Source organism: Larimichthys crocea, chromosome XVIII (assembly GCF_000972845.2).
Source record: "Larimichthys crocea isolate SSNF chromosome XVIII, L_crocea_2.0, whole genome shotgun sequence".
Lineage (NCBI taxonomy): Eukaryota > Metazoa > Chordata > Actinopteri > Sciaenidae > Larimichthys > Larimichthys crocea.
The window spans coordinates 7,224,775-7,251,991 of record NC_040028.1 but is presented as its reverse complement, the minus strand read 5'-3'; the positions used below and the strand labels follow the sequence as shown (position 1 = coordinate 7,251,991).

The 27,217-nt window shown below is 38.4% G+C and overlaps 1 protein-coding gene across 1 annotated transcript in view; it reads right to left on the bottom strand.

Annotated features, from left to right (window-relative positions):
• lrp1bb (low density lipoprotein receptor-related protein 1Bb) overlaps positions 1–27,217 on the bottom strand; it is a 234,865-nt gene that overhangs the window by 66,175 nt on the left and 141,473 nt on the right. Inside the window, exons 26-41 of the mRNA XM_027291061.1 lie at positions 21,662–21,826; positions 21,070–21,314; positions 17,678–17,809; positions 17,244–17,471; positions 16,665–16,839; positions 16,268–16,362; positions 13,347–13,496; positions 8,670–8,810; positions 8,419–8,544; positions 8,130–8,261; positions 5,126–5,260; positions 4,741–4,870; positions 4,238–4,364; positions 3,935–4,086; positions 3,138–3,262; positions 2,610–2,981 (exon numbers count right to left, since the gene is read on the bottom strand). Coding sequence (XP_027146862.1) covers positions 2,610–2,981; positions 3,138–3,262; positions 3,935–4,086; positions 4,238–4,364; positions 4,741–4,870; positions 5,126–5,260; positions 8,130–8,261; positions 8,419–8,544; positions 8,670–8,810; positions 13,347–13,496; positions 16,268–16,362; positions 16,665–16,839; positions 17,244–17,471; positions 17,678–17,809; positions 21,070–21,314; positions 21,662–21,826 — 2,630 coding nt within the window. The remainder of the gene's footprint in view (positions 1–2,609; positions 2,982–3,137; positions 3,263–3,934; positions 4,087–4,237; positions 4,365–4,740; positions 4,871–5,125; positions 5,261–8,129; positions 8,262–8,418; positions 8,545–8,669; positions 8,811–13,346; positions 13,497–16,267; positions 16,363–16,664; positions 16,840–17,243; positions 17,472–17,677; positions 17,810–21,069; positions 21,315–21,661; positions 21,827–27,217) is intronic.

The window sequence follows — 27,217 nt, the reverse complement described above, 5'->3', positions numbered from 1 at the left end:
TCTCGTAGAGGACAGTGAAACAAAAAGAGTTACAAACACCATTCACACTATAGCAGCAAAAGAAAAAAAACAAAAAACAAAACAAACAAAAATAAAACAACATCAATGGTCCTTCTCATTGCAAAACAAACCCCGAAAACTGAATGGAAAATTACATCAAGACATCAAGGAAGCATCAAATTTTCCCGAAATCAAGAAAACTTTTGTTTTTGTCTTAATTTTAATAAATGTGCTGTATCACCACACATTTATTAAAAATTAATAATGCATGCTCTGCAAAGCCAGTAAACCCTATGCAAGATGTCAGATATTACAGTCTGTGGACCAGACAGGAAATCAGTTTTGTGCGCACATTGGAAAAATGACCGGCATGAACCAGGTTTTGTCTGTTTGCTCATGTGTAACTCTTCAATGTGGAAGCACATTTGTTTGTTTGTTTGACAAAACAAGAGATTATCTTTCATAAAAGATACGCATTTAGAAATGCCAAAGCAGTGACTTCTCCTCTTTTCTTAACTCAATGGGAGCAACAACATTCATAAAGCAATAAAGCAATAAAATAACTTGAGTAAATTTACCACTGTCTTCATTTTCACATAACATCTGTGTCCAGCATTTGGCAAATATATTGGGCCTGGTCTCATCTTTTTTTGTAACTGTTGCATTTTCACGCACAATATCATCTGTCAACGCAGCCCCTAATTTGTCTTAATGGCGAACATGTGGCCAATGATAAAGAATTTGGCTGTATCTCCTTATCTAAAGACCTATAAACCATGCTCGAGAATACTTAAGACACTACCTGAGTCAGCCAATCACTAATTAATAGTTTGCAATAAAAGCCGTCTGGCAGCTTGGCGTTTCTCACAAATTGTTGGCGGGGCGAGGGAGTAATTAATGGGGGACATGGAGTTTAATTAGGGAAATATGGATGATTAACATCTTCACCTTTCCTCAATGACGGGATGCAGACAGAAACTTTTATAGGAAAATAGAAAAGAGTTTCATTTTTGTATACAACATAGGGACAGTATGTACGAACTAAATGGACAAACTGTCTTTCACTCAACAACAGAATAAGCTAATTGGAAACAAGGAAGGTCATAGCATCCTACCACTGTACCAATATAGCTGCACACACATAATGTGTTGCTAATGATTTAAAAAAAAAATACATGGGCATATATTATAGATTCAGAAATTTTAATTGTACGCAAATTAATTGTTTGCACCGGTTTAAACAGAAATCCTGACAGATGGTTCTTAATAATGCTTGTTCATTTCTAAAAGATAAATAAATAAATCAGAAAGCTCCCTCAGCAGGGGTGTGGGAGATGGGTTGAGGGGTGATAGGGGGGGAGTAGATCAGTAACACTCTGCCAGTCTCCCAGTGTGAGGAGGGGGCGGGAAGGTGCTGAGCTCTGCTCCCAGTAGAAACTTCACAGAACGGCAGAGGATGCTAGCCGAGCAGAACAGAGGCTTTTGCTCTTCATCTGACGCCAGTCATGCTTATCAAGACGGGACTGACTGAGATTTAGTGAAAGAATGGAGAGGGATTGGTCCCATTGTTCAGTCTGTGACAGTCAGTAAGAAGAAAGCTTTCAAATATAGGTATTATACCCTACTGATTTAGTATTAAATGGTCTTTTCAGAGGAGTAATGGCAGGAAAAATTTAAGCGGGGGAGGAATATATGGGAGGTATGTTGAGATAAATGCTATTAATGCTACTCTACCTACGTGCATGCTATTGATGGTATGTGAATATTTTGTTCCTAACAAGGTTGTCCCATATGATTAAAACTGAAATGAAATAATAAAGGTGTTGAGCAGAGAGCAGTTTTAATAAAAAACTGAAGTGTATCTTTACCATTAAGTGCATGACAGACATATGACTGGGTGAACATGTCAACAACTCCAGTACCCTATTGTCTCATCTCATATTCAAAACACACATGGATGTAATACATGCACAGAAAAACCTGGTCACCATGACACCAGTAATATTGTAGCTCTTGAAATTTACATATGTGTATTTGAGTGCATGCACATTTGTGTGTGTAACGGGTTAAATTGGGTTGGGGGTATCCTGACACATAAGCCTACGCTCTTGTGTCATCTTAAAGAACTATTACAACTTCAAAGACAAAGCTATCCTACTGGTCAAGAAAACAGCAGGTTAGCAAATAGGTTAACTTGTGTTCTCTTCTCTCCAAGTTTGATGTCAGTAAATAACAGCAGCATTGAGTGGATGTTCTGGCTTGCATCTCTCTCTCTCAGGCAGCAGAAGCAAAGTTGCACAGGACATTGCACTTACAGAAAGATTTTTCTTTTGCCATCAGTATGTAAAATGTTTTTGATTTCCACTTCAGTGTTCAAAGCAGAGGGTTGTCTCCCCTTGTTATATTTTATTTACAGTTTCTCAAATGATATCAAACACATTTTATAGTCTATGCCCCACATATGTGTTCATGGTGACCCGCATAAGGAATCCCAATTGAGCTCCTGTGTATGTATGTCATGCATTTATATTTACATAACTTACTTAATCACACACAATTAACAACATACACATAATAAACACATAAAAAAAAAAGTGAAATACACTTACTTTCTGCAATGACAGATCTTCCTGTCCAGTCATCATTTATTATCTGGATGTTTCCAAAATGGACATCACTGAAAAAGATGCGGTTGGTCCCAGCTGTCTTCTGACTGTAGTCAAAGGCTAGGGCAATGACATTCTTGAAAAATGCAGGATTTTCAAAAGGCTGGACAGGGGAGTTGAGGTCATTTTCATCTGAAAGGTGAATGCTTTTCAATATGGTCCTCTCACTGTAAAGCAGATAACCTTCATAACGTTCACAGGCAAAGCCGTCCTCTGCCAAGCGACCATGGGCGCAGGAGCAAGTCCGACGACCACTACCCAGGTGAAAGCACAGCTGCTGGCAGCCTCCATTACTCCTAGCACAGGGGTTTGTGCCTTTAAAACAAACATTTTCAATTACTGGTTTGCCTCAGATTTTGCATGTTTAAATCATACTTGACTATAAATTGCAGAACTTGTCAAAAGTGAGCATAAGCAAAGACTGCAATAGTAAAAGTCAATGTGTGAATCCAGACAAAGTTGAAACTCTACCTTTTTCTCTGCCTCTATTAAACACTGTCACATCCTTCAAATTGACCCCCAGACCACTCCTCATGGTCACAGCCTCACTCGTGTCAGTCTTAAAGCCACGTCGGATTGAACCGTTTGAGTGAGCCCTTAAGCGTGGGAGAGATGGTGAGCAAAATAAGTGGTTTAAGTTTCAGAGTAGAAAGCATATGTATTCTGTCTTTGTATTGAGGCCGGATAATAGTTAGATCGATATAAAGACATTTTGTTTGACAATAGTCCTGACATATAATACACATAAATAGTTGTAGATGAATACATGATAAAGCTAATGGCTTCTTTGCATTGTGGTCCTCAGTATAAAGGGGAGAGAATGTCATGATTGATCTACAAGTCATGCAATACAGGTCAGAACATGTAAAACAGAAAAAGATATGCATATAAAAGAGACATGTGAGACAAATATTTCTTTACCAATCGTTTAAAACCTGTGTGTTGTTGCTTCACAGATCCCACAATACTGTTTTAAAGAACTGTAGGTGTAGAAAAATGCAAAATGCAACCGACTTGACAAGAAGAAATAAGACATCCTTAAATTTAACTGTGTGCCTGATTTTATGGGTGGGGAAGGATTTGCCCTTGCTGATGACACTGAATTCTGCCTAGAGTATTACAAAAATAGGCGGTGACCCTCACTATGAAGAGCTGCTGTTCTTAATATTTTCACATGAGACCTCTGAAGGGAAGGGTTATTGTCAGGTTAGTAATGCGGGTTTTGCAGGACATTGCGAGTGCGTGTATTTAAGAAAATAATAAATTACCTGTCAGACCAGTAGATGTAAGGCCCGAACACAGCTACTGAGAACAGGTCTACGTTGGGCACTGACAGTACAATCTCCCGGCTCTCACCTGTCTCAAGGTTTATCCTCTCGATCTTATCTGTGCGGGCGTCGCACCAGTATAATGCATTTTCCTGCAAAGTAATTTTAAAATGCATATCACAAACCGAACCTCTAAGGCAAAGTCATTTTTCAGCTAGAAAAGAAATGACATGGGGCGTACAGTATGTGGGAGAGGAGTTGAGGGAGAAGAGGTTGGTTTGTACGCGTGTGGTGCAACTTTACCTCATAGTCTATGGAAATTCCATTGGGCCACACGATGCCTGAGTTGACCAAAGTAACCTGGTCTGAACCGTCCAGACGGGAGCGCCCAATACAGGGGTTCTGACCCCATTCAGTCCAGAAGAGATACCTGGCCAGCATCACAAAAACACTGATTTATGCACTGCAGTGTATCTACGAAAAAGAGGTAATATATTTGGGCAACAATTTTAACAGTGATCCACTTGTTTTTTTGTTTTTGTTTTTTGGCAATATTCCCTCAAATTCGGTTTTGTAAACAGTGAGAAAAAGAAAAACTGGTTGAGTAGGTTATTTAAAGGTGAACATTAAACTTTCTCATCTCAGATGACAGTAACTGTAAATATTATGTATACTGCATTGTATATATTGTATATAATAACAGGTAATATCAATAATTGAAAACAAATAACACAAATACAATAATACAGTATATGTCAAACATAATTAAGGTAAAGGCCAACAACAACCAAAAAAAGGCAGTTTACCCCTTCTGTGGATGTACAGCAATGGCCCTTGGCTGATCAAGTCCCTCAGATATGACCACTGACCGGTACGCACCGTTAAGACGGGAGATTTCTATTAGATTGAAACCATGGTCTGTCCAATACAGGTTTCCTGTGTGGAGAAAAGCAATAACCAGGTATATAAATACAGCAGAGGTGTATTGATCCACAGAAGCACGAGATACAAGGTCCCACCATGAACTTACCCATGCTCTACAACACACACAGTTAGATAGCCAACTCTGTCACTAAGGATTAATGTTTTTTTAGCAATTCACATCAAATCAAGTAAGAATTTTGACCAATCAATACAGGTTTGACAGCTTACAGCAGCCGAATCCAGGGCTTGGGGAGTCGCACTACTAACCAGCAATCCAGTCAACAGCGATGCCTTCCACCCGACTGATGCCAGTAGTGATAATATCTTCTCTCCAGGTCTGATCACGTTTGGCCCGGGATATTCTATTCAGGCCCATGTCTGTCCAGTACACAGTGTCATTTCCTGCAAAACATACAATACAGTTAATGATAAGAGAAAATAGGATAATGAACGTGGCTGTCACAAAAGTATGTGTGCCCTCAAACAAAGCAGCTCATGAAACCACATTTTACTGCAGCACGGCCCATTTCACCAAATGTTGTGTGGGACTATAAAGTATGATGGTGAAAATACCCACATCATCCACAGCTCTTTGTTGACATACAGTGCCTGAATAGGAAAGGCAATTGTCGGCCAAATTTTACAGGGCAGTATATTGCTTCATGCAAAACAAGGTGTTGGTAAAACTGTTATGGAGCCTTTCTGATTTTACTGCCCTATTACATAAGCATATAAAATAGTACGTAATTCATTCATGGTGCAATCTTCAAGTGTATCTCCATGAGTGTCTGTCAGTTTGGCCCTGTGCAGGTTAGAGTATAGGTGGTGTTATATGTTTATTTGCGCTTGTTTTTGCTGCCTTCACACTCTGTTAACAGGTTGCTCACATGTGACAGAATGCAGCTGCTGGGTTTTCATTTGTTCTGCTCTGCCAGCCTGGCCTCTGTAATGACATGTAAATGATGTGCGTGAGCTATCAGCTGCTGCTCTTGGATGGGCTAAGTAATGCATTTGCATGTTCACCTGCACAAAAGGGAGAACAATTGGCAATCTTCTGCACTTTGCCCATGTCTGATTTTGACTTAGATTGAGCTTATTTCCTCTTTTTCAAAATCTGTGGTCACACACAGATTGGTATTGATCTCTGAAATCACTCAGATTTCAGACTAGACTCAGACTAGATTTCAGGGTCTCTTGATAGTTATTAGATATTGACTCATAAGAGTTGCCTGTGTAATGAACCCAACGTGTTCAGTAAAATGCATGAATTATATGTGATTATACATATGCAATAACAACAGGCATGCATATGCCTTGTAATTTATTAGAGCCTACTGCAAATTTCCATCATTATCCATCTATCCATCTATCCATCCATCCATCCATTATCTATAACTGCTTGTGCTTTGCCAGGTTGTGGGGAGGGGGCAATATCCCAGCTGACACTGGGCAAAAGGCTGGGTGCATGTTGGAGAGGTTGCCAGTTCATTAGATGGTCGACACATAGAGACAAACAACCATTCACATTCACACCTACAGGCAAGTTAGAGTCACCAATTAGTCGGTATGTCTTTGAACTGTAAGAGGAAGTGGCAGCACCCAGAGGAAACCCACACACACAAAGGAAGAATACTCCTTGCTTCAAGGCGACAGTGCTGCATCACCTCTACTGCACATTTATTTTATTTTATTATTTTTATTTATTTTAACAATAATTATTGTGTGCCCTTGCAGGTGAAATCATTTGAATGCTTGTCACCATATTCTTGTATGTTTAAAAGATCAGTTCACAAGCTGACAAACTATAAGACTTGAGTACTCCACAGTGCTTTGAACTAAATGCTAACATCAGCATGCTAACATCGATAACAGAGGTAAGCAAGTTATAGGGTACATTTTGACCTGATGATGGTGCTAGATGAGGAACAGTTAAGAGACATCTAATGTGACTACAATTCATCATCTCTATATCAAATATCATGCTATACATTCAGTACCTCTGGATCAGAAAGGTGGAATCAACAAGTCATGGCTTCTGACCCCTAATGGTTATGCAGTTAGTTTTGACTTTTTCATTCTCTGTTTATTGCAGTAAAAACAAGATTTAAGAAAAAAACATAAACAATGTCCCAGTAAGTCACTATAATTCATAGTTGTAGACTTGTTGTAGACATCATTCTGGTATTGCTTTCTCCCTTTATTACATAGTAGTCTGTAGATAATGATACCTTGCAAGTAACAGGGGAGGTGTGTTGCCTCTGCCGCATTTAATCAGTTAAATCAATTTCATCGACCTTTTGTATACTTTTACATTTCCTACTGTGTGTGTTTTTTTTCTTCTTTTTTCTGTGAATCTACATAGGACAGTGATAGAATACATGTGAAATAACCCAAACAAGCATTTTCTTATCTGCTGCTGCTTTTCTGGAAATAATTTCTGCAAATCCTTAGTATATCAATCTTTGTGTGTATGCAGTTTCTGTTTTCAGTTATGTGTATGCAATTTATTTTAACACAGCTTTTGTTATCATGCTTCAGTGACAACCTATTGCATATATGGAATGCTACCCGCCTATGGTATATCCATAGCACTTGTTGGTGTAATAAATGTATCATTTTTATCATATATAATATGTGAAGCAGGGATGTAACAAACGGAAGCAAAAGCTACTAGGTTCATGTTTTGTGATGCACGTTATGGTACCTTAATTTGATACAATATCTTGGGAATTGCTTTGTATTAGGATTTTTTCGGAGGCTTGGGAATAGTTTTATGTTATTCATGCTGAGGCTCCCCTGTATTGTGAACTTATTACTCTTTCATCTACACTGCACGGTATAAGCACACAGACCATTATTCAAAAGGTTAAAGCCCTGGATAACAAAGACCTTTCCCTCCCCTCATTGTTTAAGATTGAGAGGTTTATGCTGTTGTGGGACGGGAGATTAGACAAGCAGGTTGTGTATTATTATGCAATAACAGTATAAATATACCTACAGTATATGTAAAGAATTGTAAACATAAAGGAATTCCATCTAGAAAGATTCTGCTTTGTTCTGCTGGTAACCCAAAGGTACAGTGTTAGCCATTTATAGGATGAAAAACCACTTCACTCAAAAACACCAGTAACAATGTGCAGTATGTGCATTTATCAGACAGAACTTCAAGCCACATCATATCTCTCCTATACCTACTGCCTTACACTCAATATCACACACTGATTCAATGAAATTCAATGAAAATCCCTCTGTATGATGCATGGTATCATACCTGCATGAAAGTCAACTCCCACAGCAAACAGTGTTCCTGTGATGGGCATGAGGGCTTCGGTATTGTCATTTGGGTCAAGAGCAATTCCTCGGATTCCCTCATGGATGGAGTACATCAGAAATGAGTCAACACCTAGAGAACCAAAAACCACATGCACTGAACACAAGAGTGTTTATTTACATCCAGAGTAATGAATGCAGAAAGATTTCAAAGAGCTGCAACCATAAAAAAAAGAAATACTGATAGGAGCATATTTGCTGCACTAGAATACATATTCTGGGAATCGTACCTTCGCAAGACATGCGGTCGCTACGCAAGTTGTAGCCTACTGTGCAGGAGCAGCTACGGGTGTTCTCGGAAATAGGAAAGCAGAGCTGTGAGCATCCTCCGTTGTTTATCTGGCATGGGTTTCTTCCTGAATGTTAAGTACAACCAGCAAAAGGCAAGCAATAAGGTACCATAAGTGTATGTGGGTAGTGTGTGTGTGTTTCTGTGGCTTTATCTGTGTGTTTGTGTGTTGGTATGAGTGAGCCTGCTTACCTTTCTGACCCTCCCTGTCGTACACTTTCATGTGGACAACCCCACTTGTCTTGTTTCTCAGGATCACAGTGTTCCGACCGTCTCTCTTGGTAACTGTTCCCAGTTGTGCTGATTCCTCATCTGCCCACCAAAGTTTGCCGCCTGTAACCATCAATGTCATATGCTTAAAAAATATATAGCTGGAGTTGCATGTTCAGTAAAACTGCAATGCAAGGGCAAATTGCTTGTCTTTTTTCCGGTATTACTGGATTGTGGTTTCATCACTAAGAAATGTATGCAAATCATGTTGTGGTGTAAAAAAAAAAAAAAGAAAAAACACTACAGCACAATCAAATACCCACCAATTTCATATGCAAACGACATTCTCTTGGCGTCTAGCTTTCACTCTAATCCACCAACACTGGCTCTCTTATGGCGTAAGCCCCTTAATAATTGAAGCATTCTCTGAGCTGATTTGAGCTTAAAGTGTGGGATACCCTGTTTTTTGCTCTGCCCACTCGATAATGATGATGGCGATGTATGGATCTTGCAGGCTTGAAATCTATTTACTTTGAAGTCTGATGGAGACAGTTTGCATCAACAAATATGCTCCCACATAGTATGAAGGGAAACGGGCAAAATGCAATTTTCAATGACATGTCTGCAAATAGTTATAGGTCTAATTTATATTCATGTATAACTATGGCATGCACATATCTTATTTTACCATTCATATTCAGCACATTCACACTCACTGAGCATCATCAATAAACGACAATGCTAAATGTCAACCTAATTAGGTAATTTTAGTTATACAGCAGTGATTGGGAGACAATACCTCCTCATCTTTGATTATTTCACTTCATCTCATGAGGTAAAATTCTCTTTAATAAGCCTGTCTTTGAGTCAAAAAGGAAAACACTTAAAATCCTGATGCCAGGGCAACTTGTTACTGTATTTGTTGTGTGTCATAATGTTTCATCGTCTACACCCTGACAGAGTGGCTGGCCTGTCTGGATCTGTGTGACAGTGAACCTCCAGGCTACACTAGTGCTGCTGTCATGAGCATAAGTGATGAGTGTGTCTTTGTGAAGAGGCACATGGACAATAGGTTCCTGACCCCAACACACAGAGCCACCGCCACACTATCCCCCAACCCTCATCTCTGCCCTCAGCAGAAATCAGTGATGCACAGTCCAGGCTCTTTGCCACAGACTCTACCGACGTGACAGGAACTCTCAATTTTAAAATCCCACTGAAGTGCAAAGTGGTGAAGAAGAGGTGGCTCTTCTCACTTCAAAATAGACTCTGCAAATGGGGTGGAGAAGGACCTGATTTTAGTCCTTTTGGAAAGCAGCATAATTGCAAAAATGGACTATTATACTGAAGAGGCATGCTTTAAAACAGGCATCATAATGCAAAAAGAAGGTCATATTTACACAGTAACATTAAATTGTAGGCTAATATTTTCCTGAAAAACGAAATAAAAAACATGTGCCCTTTAGTTGTCACACCTTCAGTCCTTTGAAGGTGTGACACTGTTATCTCACCCCTTTTGATCTATTCAGAATAAAAAAACACACACACAGGGAAGCAATTCCCACATGGACTAATAGCTTCAGGCTCAATGTCGTGCTTAAAGGGAACGTAAAACTCGTTTCTCCAAATCAGACAAATTCCCATGAGTGAGAATGACAGTCTACATGCAGTTTACAAAGCATTTGACCCCTGAGGGCATGCTAGCCTAGATTAGCTTTGCACCCTCTGTTAATTTGAAGCCAAGGGGACCACTGGCTAGCTGTGATTGCTCGCTTGTGGCACATCATATTCAATTTCCACCTCAACTGCTAGTTTGATTCCAGACTGATGGATCACCCACATCTTCTAAATAGAAGCCCTCACCTTTCCCTCAAGCCAATCCAATTATTACAGAGCCCTAGCACCTGAGTAGATCGACCTTGTGTCGGTAACGGTGCCTTCATTATATCTTTTTACAACCAGCTTGAGCAATAGCTAGGACTAAGAAAAAGCCAGAAGGAAACACAAGCACCCTTACTGTACATGTTCATTTTGACACTTTCTTAAAATTGTCAGTTCAACAGATCCTAGTCATTTTGCTCTGCTCTAGCTGAACAGATTTTATTTTGTAATTAGGAATAAATCATCACACTTTAAAAAAAAAGAAGGTAAGATTTGTCCTGCAGCAAACAATCTGATTCCTCTAAGAAGAACTGCACTCTACAGATATCTCTACAGCAGAACAACATCCACCTCCTGCCTTTGAGGGGAATCTAGATCTTGATGGAACTCAAGCTTTCCTATTTACACATGATGCTGATTTGGAGTGACCTTAACCACTTAAAACATGACCAACTATCAAGCCGTTACAGGCCAGAAGAGAGAGTACAATCTTTTTTAGATTAATGCTAATTTAAGATTGCCCAAATCACTAGGGGGGAGCGCTTAATTAATGGTTGATACCTATGTTATTCCCCTAGCAAAGCAGATTGCATATGTATTTAACTGCATATCCATTTTAACTCTAATAAAAGGTATAATTCAAAATCACTATTACATAAACACAGTTTGCTGAGCTAGTGAGAAAGAAGAAACAGTGAGACAATGTGCAGTAAAAAAAGACTTATAGACAGAGTGAATGGTCAGCAAATGTACTTAATTGCATGTTTCACCATTGAGACAAAACAAACATCTGCAGAAAAGATATTTTTCTGTAATGGCCATCACCAATAGTCTATACACTTGCTAAGAGCAAAAGAAGCTTGGGGTAGGAAAAAATGACATGTCTTGCTGTCTTCCCCTAGCATCCGTTTTCAGCTGACCATATATTTTACAAGTATATACTCAACGAACTGTACCAAAATAGGAAACTATTCTGGTACAGAGAAACTGTCTGACATTCAGCAAACAATGAGTGAGCATTCTCAAAAAATGTAAAGGGTCATTTTCTCAGTAACATTTGAGAGTAAATATTAACATTTTAGTGTGAAATTGCTATAAGATATTATTGTGCTGTTGTCAGACTCAATGAGGCATCCTAAGCGTTATCACATACTTTGTGAAAACTGCTCTATCATTGCTGATGCATAATCTGGTAAAGGATGAATTGGCATTTGAGTTATTTTATGTGTTATTAAACACTAAGCTTAACATTAAGAATTTAATATCGATTTGATCGGCATCTACACCCAAAAGTGGATGAAGCCAATAATCTTATGTGTGAGGTCATCTAAAAAACTGTTATATCTAATTAGAATAGACCTTATGAGTATTAAATACACTTTCACGCTTGCTTGAGTCTAAGTATAAATGGGAAAATCCATGAGAACTTCTATATATAGTAATTCATTCCCATGCAACAAATGTACTGTTGAACCACTGCGAAATTTCTCTATTCACCAATGTACAATAACAAAACAGCTGTTCATTCTACCATTCAAAACAATTTCCCACAACATAACAAAATGTCATTAATTATGATTGATGGAGACTTGTAGACATCATTTCACTGTTTTGCTGTACCTGCTACTGTGCAGGAACCAAGCCATTAGTCTTTGTCACCTTGAGTTCTGTCTCCCATTTGTAAAATGCAATAATAAAGTCTCCATTGTCTATATGAGAAGAAGTCCTCTTTAGTCAGAGTCTTTACTGTCAGAAATGCCTATAAAAATTAACCAAAAAGATGTGAGTTGGAGTTGAAAAATGCTAACAGCTAACAAAACAGTGGGATTCCACTCTGCCACTGTGTTATTCTGTAACAGTGTAATTAATGCTCTCTGCACATTCTGACAGATACCCACCACACAGGAAACCAAAGACTGCCATCGTTCATAATAACATGCTTCAAGAACACAAAGTATCACCCTGACGACACTTTTGATTTTATTTTTTTTTCCTGAAAAATAAAATAAAAATTAAGTTGGTCCAGACACAGACATAACCAACAGCTCTCTGTTCAGTATGTTTGTTTGCTCTCTTCTCATTACAAATCTTGGCAAGGAAAGTGCATTCGAATAACTCGCTGGGAAGCGTTCCAATTGTCAAGACTGCAGCAGTGTGGAAGTCAGACAATTTTAAAATTCTAATTCTGCTCTGGAGAAAAAATGGAGAGAAATATGAGCAGAATTGTATTTGTCACCTCTTTGGTGTATGCTGCGTCATTTCACCAGTAAACGTCCAGTAACGGCAGAACTAGCATGTGTTTTTGTTAACACGTACAGTACATATTGTATCAATTGGAAGCCTTTATGGATGTAAAACAAAATTAAAAAGGTGAAATAGATGAGTGCCTGATGCAGTGAGCTCAAGACTTTGAGATAAAGGTAAGATTTCATTGCACAACATGTTGACTTTCCAAATGATTTTTAAATGAACCTACACATTGATGGATGGTGTTACACGGTGGATTCAACACTGATACCAAGAATCAACATATAATGAACATCCCCCTACCTTTTCATTACGAACGAGTTGAGAAAATCAATCATCAATCACTGCTGAATTGTGTTTTAATTATCTAATGCCTCTGCTACTTCACACAAGCTGACGCCCAACTGTTGGAGGAGCTGGCTAGATAGCTCCATTCTACAGCCACTTAACTGGTTAAACACGTAATCCCTCCACACTCCTCTGACTAATCCCCAATGGCAATCTGATGCACTTGTGACAAGCTCCACTCACCCATCACGGCCAGAGCTGTGCCTTTGACTAACTCCCTCTTTAGAGTCTCCAGCACTTCCAACCCACTGCCATCCAGATTGCACCTGTTGATAGTGCCGTTGGCCGAGCTTATCCAGTACAGCTTGTTGGCAGTGTAGTCTATTGAGAGACCTGAGAGGAAGACAAATGAAGAGAGGACACTGGGTTAGTACTCATTGTGCTAGGATTCGCTCAGATACAGAGCTTGACCTTAAAACATGGCACAGTTTTTGATAACACTAGAAAAACCTTCACCAGGAGCGTACAAAATAAGTAAGAAATGGATCAATTGTAATCAGTGGATCACTATATTCAGTTACAAATCCATTAAACATGCAGCACTAAGAAGGCAACATTTAAATGTACTTTTGAATATACTACACAGCATTACTTTAGGATAAAGTACTATTACTTTAACATTTACACACTGTAGTTTCTAGGCATTTGGTTAGAGGGGTAATAGACTTGTTTATGTGTTTGCTGGCTCTTTATAAGAGCTCCAGCTGACATAAAAAAATGAACAATAGTGAGGCTGACTGCTTTTTTCTCCCTGTCTAACTTGAAGTGTTTTCATATAATACCACCGTGAATGGTGGGAACTGAAAACAACTTCAACTGTGGACCGCTGGACAACTCACTGTCTCCCACCATGTATTGGATTTATGTCCTGCAGATTCAGTCACAATGCGTCATTAATTTCCGCCTGTCCCCAGGACTACCCCATAATCATAAATGAATCCAGTGAAATACAGTGCACCCTGCTATCTGTATTGCTGACAAGACGAGGAGAATGAAGACATACAATGATGACAATGGAGGGCTGTTTTGTGTGACAAATCGAGAGCTGACCTTGAGCATTTTACAGCTAGACTAGAGATGAAGACCATCTGATTGTTTTTGCTAAAAGAAGCCACAATTGCTCACTTGGACACAGTTTACAATAGTAAAATGGAGGAATTTAATATTAAAAATATAGTCTTAAGAACATGTATTACAATGACACACACACATACAGTATATACAATCTGATATTTGTATTGTATGGTTATGGTGGAAATTCAGTTCCCGAAAATGTAATGTTACATAATCTTAAAAATCTTAACATCGATCCCTTCCCTTACTGTCAGTGTATCATAGAAGAGGACATCCACAACCACTATTCAGTGATTCCTTTCCAGCACCACACTGGTGTACATTTCAGACTGCCAGACATCTATCGGCTGATCCGACTTAACAGATGTTTGAGGGAGTTTGGACATTCACCCTAATCATTATTCTTTGATTTCCTAAAACAAAATGCTAAATGGTTGTTTTCTCTTGGTGATCACATTTGATTTATTCTATGTTAACACTGATAAAATTAATTTTGCATTTTTCAGAAACAGATCATTCAAAATTGTATTTTGAGTGAAGTTTACTCTGGTAAAATATAACAAGATTCAGTGTAGAAAAAAAAAGGAAAAAAATGTTTCAAACAGTGTTGACCACAGGGCCTGCTTCATGATTTAGACAAGATTACACAAAATCTTAATTAGACAAATATCTAATCCAGCAAAAACCGGATTTGGCAGTATTACATCTGTTGCTTCTCTTGTCCTTTTGGTGTCCTTTGACTTAAAGCATCACGGATCAGTCCAGATGGCATGTGTCTGCTGTGTGCATGCAGTATGTTGGTACACACTGAGTGCCCATAAAAACAGAAAGTCTCCCCTGTCAGAAGAAGTGAAGCTTTGATTTCTATTTGCACATAATGTCATTACAACCTACATAAACAACAAAATTTCCACACATCTGAGTGGCTTTAAAAGTCAAAGAAAGACATCATGTTGTTATTTCAAAGGCACCAGTTTCAAAGGTATAAAATATATGAACCAGAGCACAAGATCTGATCATGTACAGTAATGTGAAGAGCAGCCCTTGGCTGGACCAATTTTGGGTTTGACAAAGTGCCAGAGTGGATCTTTTCACTCTATACCTGGATATTCTGAGAATCCCTCTTTTGGGATTGGTATTAAGACAAAGTAGGTTCATATATTTAAAATTGGTCCTGGACTGGTTCAAGGAACATTCCTGTTGCTGCATCAAAGATGTGGATATTTGACACAAAAATACTATGAGTAGTAACAAAATGGCAGTTTTTTAAACTTTACTTTTATTGCTCTGATCTTAAAGTAAACGATTACTTTGTGAATCAAATGTGTGTTGATCCTCGGTATCAAAGAAATGCTGCCACTTTGACACCTCTGCCCAAAGAGTCTGCTGACGTTCTTTGACATTGTCTGTTGAGATAACATCATTAGTGAGGAGGTGGGTTTGTGATTCTTGTTGAAACGGGAAAAATGGCAAACGAGTACAAAAATTACTGATTGCATTTGTAAAATTCAGGAACAGAGATTATTATGACTTTTATTTATTGGGTTATCTTTGTCCAATTAAGTTTGAAATGGGGAAATTATTTCAAATGAATTTGGACTGAGGTGAACGCAGATGCAACACGGTGCATGTAGTGGCACAGCTGTTGGTGCTGGAAATTCTAATTGAATTAAATTAACACAAATTGAATCCATAACCAAACAACACTGACAAATTCACTCAATTTTCTGTCTTGTTTTGTGGTACTAAGGTGTTTGCAGTGGGCTATCACACATTCTCCCAACCAGTAGCCCAATAATCAAACTAACCAAGTGTTAGGAAAACACTTATTGCAAACCATGTCAATACTTTAATCTGGTTATTTACATTCAGATAAAATCAATCCAATGTGCATGTAAATATACTGGATTTAAGTAAACTGAATAGAGAAAACTTATATGAATATGAATGTAATTTCTCATCTTTTCTTACATTTGCAATCCAGCTGAATAGGAGGTCTAACTCAGGATATCCAAAGCTTTTATACTGACCTACAGGTTCCCTCTGATTCTGGTGGAGAACCTTGCTGTTACTCCCGTCCATGTTGGCCATGTTAATGGTGCTGCCATCTGTCCAATACATTTTGCTGTGTGTACAGGCGTGAGATGAATAGTTAGTGGTACAATTAGACACACGATATCACAGGTTCACAACAAAGTCAATAAATGCTACGCTGTTATTAAATGAAAATTGTTTGTAAGCCAATAGATTTTGTCCCACCTGACAACCTTTAAAGATCTGCACAAACATTTGAAGCTTGTAAACCACACTCTCTTTACAACAACACGGCCCTCTTCTGTACATATGAGGTTTGTAGCCAGGTTTTCTAATACTATCCATTGAAGGTGAGGCACTGATGAAGTGTACAGACTGCGCTAATCTACTTACCCCTTGGCGGGGTGCACTACAAGGCACCTTGGCTTATCAATGCCGTGGATGATGGAGGTCTTCAGGGACCCATCAAAGCGAGCCACATTGATTTGTGACTCGTCATTTTCAGAGCTGAGCCAGTATAAGTTCCTGGAAAGCCAGTCTAAAGCCAGGCCGCGGCAGTTCACTATGTCTGTCAGACAAAGCATGAGAAAACGGTCACACTTGTGTGTGCTTTACAGAACTCTAAAGTAAATAAGCTCAGGTATATACTGCATCCAACACAAGCAGAATAAAGGTAGGGGCGTTCTTCAAATGTGATGCATCTTGCAATCATGTCTTAGGGAACAAATAACAGCAATTTATTAGTACAGTTAATTACAGAAATTACTATAATATAATTGATAAGGGCTAACCCATGACCAAGAAAAAAGCTTGGTGGATTGCCTTTCCTTACAGTCCTGCATATACTGTATCTCTTACAACAAGATTATGTCTGTACCAGCTAATCAATAATAGTTTGCACACACATACAGAACACTGTTGTACACACCACACACTGATTTGACTTTGTACGGATGTGTGGAATGCACCCACCTGCAGAGATGATGGTCTCTAGCTGGGTGCCATTGATGAAGGCCCGTTTTATGGTTTGGGTTTTAATGTCAGCCCAGTAGATCCTCTCGTCGTGTGCATCATAGTCCACCACTGTGACATCATCAATGTCTGGCACAGTTAGTGCCGTCATGACGTTCATATAGGGGTTGTCAATGTCCACTCCACGAATTTCAGACCGACGCACATATAGGAGGAATCTTTTCAGCGCTGGTGACATAATTAGATCAATAAACAATAAAATGCATCTTTTCTGTGAAATCCAAGTGAGTGTGATAGTAACAGTGATGAAAATGCTGGTGTCAAACAAGAAGGCAGAAAGTCACATGTAAAGCAAAACCCCTCTCCCGTTGTTAACATAGTATTCTATAATTTCACTCTGAAACATGAAAAATGAGAAAGGTGTTCTTGCTCACCAAAGCACGATTGTTTGTTGGGTGAAAGCTTCATAAGGTGCGGACAGGTGCAGGAAGCGGTGCGGTTGTAATTGATGAGACACAGATGTGAACAGGGACCACGTCCATCATTCTCCTCACATGGGTTAGAGGCTGACGGGAAGGGAGGAAAGAGAGAGAAAAAGGGAACATTTCAAAACAGCCAGCATTAGAAGCTGAGATAACAAACAAAGAGGAAGGCTAGGATAAATACTGGATGTGAAGGCCTGTCTGATTGTGCCACTGAGAGAAAATGAATTCTTTGAAACTGACAAAACACTATTGCTAAAAACAGCTATAATTACAAGATTGTTCTTGCTGTGTTATAGCAAAAAAATAAAAAATAAAATAAATAGTTATGTGATCTCTCTTTAAAAGCAAAGATAACATGTTGGATTGAGAACAGTTATGCTGAGTTTGACTGATCTTTACTCACTGCCTGCCCATGCTTGGGTTTTGAGGTAGGTCTTTAAATAAATTGGGTTTAAAATAGTTAAGAGACATGGAAATTAATTATAAAATATAAAAGACAGATATCGTTTACTCTTTGTCACTTTGTATTTAAGGGTGATTTTATCTCATTTAGCCTTTAAGTGTGGGGTACCAGAATATCCAGTTTAAGACCCTGAGCTGCTGACAGTCTCTACTAGACAAGCACAACAAATTGATAAAAACAAAAAATCCAACAGTTTTACACCAAACAGTGAATTTATAGGAACATTACATTTGAAGAGGTTTTCGTGAAACTTCTCCATTCCATTTCTTACTCTATCTTATTGAGAATAAATTACCTCAGCAAGACTAAAGAAAGGCACCCACACTTCAATTATTTCCCATCATGCTGAAATCACATTTCATGCATCAAACGCATTCATTCTCCATCTACTCTAGATGATTCATGTCAAACAAGCTCATTCAAAGTTCATTTTCCGGGCTCCTTCAGCAACACATTGGAGAGCTCCATTGCATCATCAAGGTGGCTTATTTAAGACAAAAAAATTTCAACTCTGTCTCGGTGAGCTGGAAACAACACCCAGCTGACTCAGTATGCTAATGGGGAGATATCTGAAGAGTGCTGCATTCACCCAAATCATGCTCTTGAAGGATGACAGGCAGCAACAACAGAGCCAAGGTTTTTGTTTACTCTAAACTGTCAGATGTATTTGCAACACATAAATTAAAGAATGAGCCCACTGCTATGGTTAGCCAGAGGAAATGGTAGTACATTCTCTAAAAATAAAGATTTTTTTTTTCAATCCAAAAGTCATATCTGGAGAAGCAGTGGCAATACAATTTAGTATACAGGCACTTCTTTCTACAGAGATACCTATATTTGTTGTTCTTATCTATTTCAGTCTATCATATTTGTCATGATAATTACAGTGTAGTGTTTCTGCAAGAAAATTACTGTGTGGCATAATGAGTGTTAGTGTAAAGCTTTGCACACATGGAAAGAGAACCAGATAAATTAAAAATAAATAAATAAATAACTGTACTAATTCTAATAATATTATTATTAAAGAATCCAATAATCAATCCAAAAATAAATAATAATAATAATAAAAACAACAACATTAACGACAAAGGGAGCATGCGTTATGCATTAAATTAAGTACACAGCTGTGTTCCAAGAATGCAGTAACATGATTCATATTATCTGTGAAACTTCTCAACTTTCTGCTGTTAATAATAGGACAACGGATACACATGAAGATTTCTTCTGTCTATAATCGACCAATTATCTGTTCCAGCTGTGAAGCCTTGTAACTGCTAGTGTGCCTCCTAATTCGCAAACACTTGTTACTCATTCGAATGTTAAAACATAGGCTTGCCTTTCAAATGACACATAATATATTTACAAGCTGTTTATGCATCCACTGCAGCTCCACTGTGGCACCTGCTGAACAGCTCCTAAGACAAGCAGCATATTGATGTCTCTCCCTTCATCCGCCCTTTTTTTTTTTTTTCCTCTCAGGTCCAGATGTTCAGGGTCTAGTAGAGCAACACATCTCTAGGCCTTGGTTCTTGCTAGAGTGGATAACAGCCAACTCCCCCCTGTTGAGCCTTTTTTTTTTTTTTTAATAGGATTAGGCACGCTTACTGTCTTCTTTGGGAAAGCAGTCATCTTTGCTCACACTTATCTATGGTGAACAGTCATGACAATGCAGAATACAGGATGGAAACAAGCAAATTAACTCGTGACACACTAGGGAAGCAGTGGAATCACTGAATAGATGCAAACCCGATTACGACCGTAATAATGCCTATTTAAGGATGGTGGCTTACATATGCAAGAAGGCGGGGGGTATGAAATCGAACCCCGTAATGCTGAAAAAAGCCATTGTGATAGAAACTGATCCATCAATCAGGTGGTCTAGGACTGCATTTATTTGATTTTTTATTTATTTTTTGGTGGGGGAGCTCTGCTTTAAATATCAATCACAAATCAATTTAAACAACCAGTTTACTGGAAAACACACAATAAAGCCAACCAAAAACAGATTTTATGCCATTTATTTCAGCTTGGCAATATATCTTGCAAGCTAATCTGCATATTAAATGAAGACTGGCTTACATATGTAGGCCTTCTGTCAAGACAGCACATCAGCAGTGTGTCTTCTGCGGTCAGAATCTTGGCTTACTTAGCCTCTCACAAAATTGATTACCTATTCCACTGTGGCAGATACAGATTTGAAAGCATTCAGTGAAAAGAAATTGCTGGCGATATTAATGAAGTTTCAGGACTATTTCATATATTTCCTGTCACTACAACACATTGTTCACATTACTAATTGATTTGATTATTGGATATGCCACCATTACTCATTACCATTACTCATTACTCATAAGAAGATGTGGTTCTCATTCTGCATCTCCCGTTGTACCCATTAAGTAAAAAGGGGGGAAAAAAAGCTTAATATAGTGATATGAACCAATTAGAATAATTTGGATGGTGAGAAAAACACATTCAGCAGTACCATGAACTGTAGCTAGCTAATTCGCTGCATGAGTACCTTTTTCACTCAAACATGCTCAGACGGCGAAATGATGCAGAAGCAGAAGATTAAATGAATTACATTATACTGTACTTTTTTTTAATTTTATTTTAATCTCATAAATTATGATACCACACTCTGTTTCAAATTGAAATGTATCCTCAGTCAATATCCAGTCATAATTATTTTTGTTTTCGTACAGAGATGATCATAAATGATGGAACAAAACACCCGGCCTGCACTATCAATCATGCAAATATTCAAGGAGAGCTAAACAAAGTACATATGAGCCTGGACCCAGGGTCCATAGTGAAATGTCCCTTTTCTGTGAGTCATCTCATCTCAAACAGTAAAGGCAGAAATCGTTGTTGTTCTCACCTTGTGGTTGCCTGCTGGGGTGGAAGATCTGCAAGTCAAATGGCTGAGCACTCGTCTTCTGGATGACTGTGACATTTTGCCCGGTCCACTTATTTGCTCTTGCTAAAGTATTTGTCCTCCAGTCTGTCCAGTAGACATTCCCTCCAAATAGAGACACAGCAAAGGGATGGGACAGGTATTCATGGCCCCTGAGGATCTCAATGACCCCACTTCCATCATAGAGTGCAGAGAAAATGGCGTCAGAGCTGTTCAAAAGAGATCAACACAAAGGGCCATATCAAAGTTTAAACTGCACTTCAAATGCATTGAAAGGGAACAGTAGAAGTAGGCAGATCAAAATGTTATCCACCAGTCCACTGATGGAACTATTAAATTGTTCAAGACCCACTCAAAACCAAATATGGCAATTGTACAAAGATCTCTAAATATTAAATATCCGCCATTATTTAATGACTACTTGGAGAATGGAGATTCAAGTCAAATTTTCATTCTGGGAATGGTGTCATTCACAGTATATAATATCATACATGTATTAAAAGTTTTTAAAGGTGTGAAGACCTCTGCACACTATATGAGAACCATAATAGTATACCGTGCATCTGTCCAAACAATCCTCTTTTCCAAATGATCCAGAGTCAGTCCATTAGGCCAGGCACCAATTTCCATATCTTTGAATACAATGTGTCGACCTCCTCCACTCATTGACGCAGCCTCAATTCGGGGGAAAGTGGCATCCCAGTCGGTCCAGAAGAGGATCCTTAGAACAGAAAACCAAAGGCAACCGTTATTATTGATGGCTGTCACTCTTTTATGATGACAATCACCAATATTGAATACTGAGTTGTTTGATTCTTTTTCATAGATCCAATAAAAAGAGTATTAGAGTACTATTCGATAACCATTTGTACTTGTCAGTGTCATTATACTGGAAAACACAGTAATCACATAATGTTGTTGTAACTCTTTGCATTAACACAGACAGTGGCAGCAATGACTGTCCAAGAACAGCACCAGTGATCCAGTGCAACCCTCAACATCTGTGACAGGCCTTTAAATCTGAGGCCATCTGTTTTATTATGACTTTCCGCAGCTCAATGAGGCCTGAAAATGAACACTGTCAGTGATATGACCATCAACAGCATCCTGAGTCCTACTACAACCGAGCAAACATTGCCTCTGTCCTACCTTGGTCCACAAAGTCAGTGAGAATGAAGGAGAAAATGGATGCTCAAGCTTAAATCACATACTGACGACAACGAAACAGTGTTAGGAAGAAATATCCTTGTCCAGATCAATAGCCTTATTCACTTGATAAGGCCTCCCTGATCAATGATCCACTTTTGAGTGGATTCAAGTAATTAGATTAGAATTATTGCCTTGGAATGGAAATGCGTCTTTAGGCACCGAAAGCACCCATTAATCCTACTCTGTACAGCTATGAAATGTAGTCATCCTCCCAAATGTGCAAGAGTACTATAGGAGAGAGTGCATGAGCAGATTACTCATTTGTTAAAAGTGTTAAATTGATTTTAGGAATGTCTGGGTTTTGCTTTAATCTGATTTATAGTGCCCAGTATACAACCACTGGAAAGCTCTAGCATCTATCCAAAGTTATTTAACCACATGTAAAATACCAGCAACACACCAACAATATAAAAAAATTATCCAGTTGTATAATTTGTACTACTGTGTATAATCTTTACCAAATATGGATTCAAATGTTTCAAACTGGAAAGTTCCTGGATGGACCAAAATGTATCCTCTCAGTGATTTTAAGCAGAAAAAACACTTTGTTGATGTAAAAAAAAAAGTGTTATATACTATAAGATGCATATGGACTGATGGAACACACCTGGGGGAGCAGCTGCGATGTTCCCACAGGGGTGAACTGCTCGTGTTGTTTGCTTTTTCTTTTCCTTTTCTTTTACGATACTATAAAATAAATCCTTAACTGCCTACATGAAGCAGGGCAACAAGAGGTGGCTACTATCACCATCTGCAGGAGCTTAGTGTCGCACTTTGTAAAAAAGAGGCCTACTTTTTAATTATCCCCCTTGCATGAACAAGGCATATATATGCACAAGAGATGATGCAACCTGTTGACAACATTACAGAACTATGTGAATAAGTCCATATTATGTTTGGAGATGAACAACACAGTCAGTATCAAGAGAGACAAGACATCATGCAGTTCACACACACTATTACGGGCCTGAAAAACACTAAACAAAGACTATGATCTATCATGCATGGTGATCGCGCCACTAAATATTTATTTACTACTCATGAAGAAATATCCTTTCATATCCTGTTTTCAAGGCTGAGTAAGGGTCAAATATAGATCTATAATGTTCATGTAATTGTACCTTCAGGTGAATAAATAACCATGGTAGTACACCATACTTTCTCCACCCAGGCCCACTGACAAACCAGGAGATTCACAGTGCAGTGACATGGACATGATCCTTCACCAGCTTCGTCACATATTTGCACTGAAAAAACACTGACACTTGTGTTTGATATGACACCAAGACAGAGGCATAGCTGGAAGTAAACCTGAGTCTCTGCAGTGGTGGGTGACTGCTTCTTCTCTATCACACTCAGACACCACTAAATTTTTAAAATCTGTATCTTTTCTGGCAGAACTCATTTCTCTGACTTACAGCAGCTGCTGCTAAGCAACACTTCTCACCTAGATGATGTATTAAAACATTATTCAATAGTCTGCAGAAGAGATATAATTCAAAAAAACATTCTAATTTACTTTTAGACTTCTTATTTTTGCATAAAGAAACAACACAGAGAGCAGGCCCGGTTCTCCGGCGATGCAAAAGTGTGCATAGTGCCTTTAGTTTAGTTTTTTAGGGGCTCAGTTGAAATTTGAATAACAAATACAAAGTGCAATACGGTAGGTCAGAGACGTAGGTGTGTTCACCTCTATGCACAACTTTGCGCACCACACTTTGTATTTTTTTTCATGTATGTGCAGCAGCACAATGTAAGGAAAGGCTCAAAGTGAATATAGATCAGCTCGCATCACCATAAATCTGCTCCAAAAGTCAGAAGGAGAATTTTCATCAGGCACCTACTATAATAACCATAGAAATTGATTTGGTGAAAACCTATTATATGATTATATGGGACCAAAATTATTTTCCTTATAATCCTAATGTCCACCTCGTACATGGTCACACAATTTAGTAATTAATGTTATATTAAAACACTGCAATGTGTTTCAAGGATAAAATATAAAAAGGCTACTTATGCTGAAAAGAAAGTTGGAAAATGGCATATGATGAGTCATTATAACAGGATGTCACCATCATAAAGAAAGCAATATATTGAGTTATAACCATATAGATAGACATGTCTAAAGGTCTGCATGGTTATACTGTAGCAGCCAGCTGTCAGCCAATTTAATGAAGGTAAACATAGTGAATGGATGTGCATACAGCACTGCACTCTGGCACAGCACTTTTCAGAGGCTGCATGCAAATTCATCATCAGTCCTGCTGCCTTCAGATGCTTCAGGGATTTCATGAACTGAAGGATATGTTTTTTTTTTAATACAGTATAAAGCAGCAGTGGGCAGTGGATATTGTACTGCATTGATTAATACAAATAGTTCATTTTCGGTTTGTCTTAAAAGGTGAACAAACACAGATTTGGGACCACCACAGTAGTATTGTTCTGGTTGTCCATTTTATTTCCTGTCATACTCTTTTATGTCAGTGTAGTCGAATTTAGCTGTGATTTGTCTCGGGACTGGAGTTTGAGGGTACAGGCGCTGTACTGACTCAGTCAACAAACTGTTGCTGAAAAGAACGACACACTGTATTCACCTTCCATTGTTTACAACCTTTTTCCAGCTGTGTTCCAGCAAAATCTGTTCATTGGGGACCACGCTCAGAAGCCATACACTATTTTTCATTGCTATTGCTGCATTGTAGCTAGTTGTGCACTAGCACTAATTTCAGATGCTTGCAAGTCATTATGTTTTCTAACCAGACCTTCCTGAAAGTATGTGGGCATGTAAGAAAACAAACAAAAAAACAAACAAAAAAAAAACTAAGTGAAAAGTTTCACATATTGCCCATAATTGAATCAACCTATAGGAAAATACAATACAATGAAAATGAATGAAAAGAAAAATTAAGAATAATATTATACATTTCAATAACAACAAATCAAAAAACACGTACGTACACCTCGTCTTAAATGTGGTAATTATTCACGCTAAATATTTTCAAGTTGTACGACATAATGGTCCTGAAAGGGCTTTTTGGTCTGCACACACAAACAAACTTTAAACTGACACCAGCATCAACATAATTCTAGTATCTGAGTCTATGGGAACTGTTTGCTCCACAAATCAGCATCGGTCAGTGCTTTGCTTCGGATTTGTTTTATCTTTGCTTTGTACAAGTGGGTAGTGTATTGATGGCTGCTCCGTGTTCACATGAGGACATCGTAATTCAGTTGAGAGGAAATCATCTAAATCAAGTGTGAGACTGCATGGATCCATGTGCATGTGACCTACAGTATGTCTATGTCCCACACTGCCCGGATGAAATAGACTTTAACTAAAATAGAATACAACAAGCACCAATAGATGTGTATAATCCTCAACCTGGATTAACACTTTCAGTCCTGAACAAGGCTGAACTGTGATCAGAGAACCACGATAGGTTTAACAAACCACAGAACCCTTAACACTTAAATACAATGGTTTCCCAAACACATCTAGGAAGTCTTGCACAAATCTGACACACTAACTCACAACTGTTCTCACAACACCATTAGTAGTGCAGTGGGTAGTTCTGTTGCCTCACGGCAAGCTGGTTCAAGGTTTGAATCTACCAGCCTGTGCTTCCTCCCACGGCCCAGAGACATTCAGGTTAGGTTAATTGGTGACTCAAATTGCCCATAGTATGAATATATCTATGTATATCTCTGTGTCAGCCTTGTGATTGAATGACAACCTGTCCAGGGTGTACTCTGTCCAGGCCTACTTCAACCCTCTAAAGGTTAAGTAGATATAGCTAATTCATAATAGATGTTTATCTCAAATTAATGACAAAATACTGAATAATTATAATGTATTGCAATGAGACACAAGGCTCTATAAAGCTTTGACGACTCAGTAAATCTAATTAACAGATGAAAAAGTAAGAAAAAAAAACAAATAGCAAATCACACAGATTAGAGAACACCTCCCAAATACACACACACACATACACACACACACACACACACACACACACACACACACACACACACACACACACACACACACACACACACACACACACACACACACATGCACAAACATGTACTGATTCTAAATTGTAATATTGTTATAAAAAGAAGCTGGTATGTCACTGTAATACGATATTTAAACAGCATACTTTCTATAAATATAAGTCCATTTACTATTTACTTAAAAGTTGGTATTTTACAATAAGAAGAAGCCATTATAACATGACAAACATGTATGTTGTGTTAAAGGTGTGTCCAGGATTTAGTGACATCCAGCAGTCAAGTTGCAGATTGCAACCAAATGAATACTCTCCCACATCTCACCCTCTTCTTCCAAGCTTGTAGGTAACACTTTGAAATCCACATTAAAAGCAAGGGCCATATCTAGATCAGTGTTTGGTTTGTCTGTTCTGGGCTACTGTAGAAAAAGTTCAACATGGCGGACTCAATGGAAGAAGACCCGTTCTCACTGTAGATATAAAGGGCTCATTTTAAGGCAACAAAAAACACAATAATTCCTTTACACAGGTAATTATACCCTACTGAAAACATACTAATGTTTATTGTATCTCATTCCTACAAAGAAATACTCCTTGGACCTTTAAGTTACCTAAGATATCTGTATCCTAAGACTCATGCCTCATGAATATTTTTCTGTTTGTCCCTCATTCCTGTTCATGCAATTCTGTTTCATTTCTAGGGTGGATGGTCACAAAGACAAAGTGCAGTATCAAATCCTCCCAGGCATGTTGTATCTACCAATAACAAGTCAAAACTCTTACCCTTAGTATGACAAATAATTTAACACATTTAAAAGCTTATCATAGCACTTCTCATACCAAGAAATAGAAAGTCAAATCAATGCACTTTAACACTGTCTTGCTTGCTG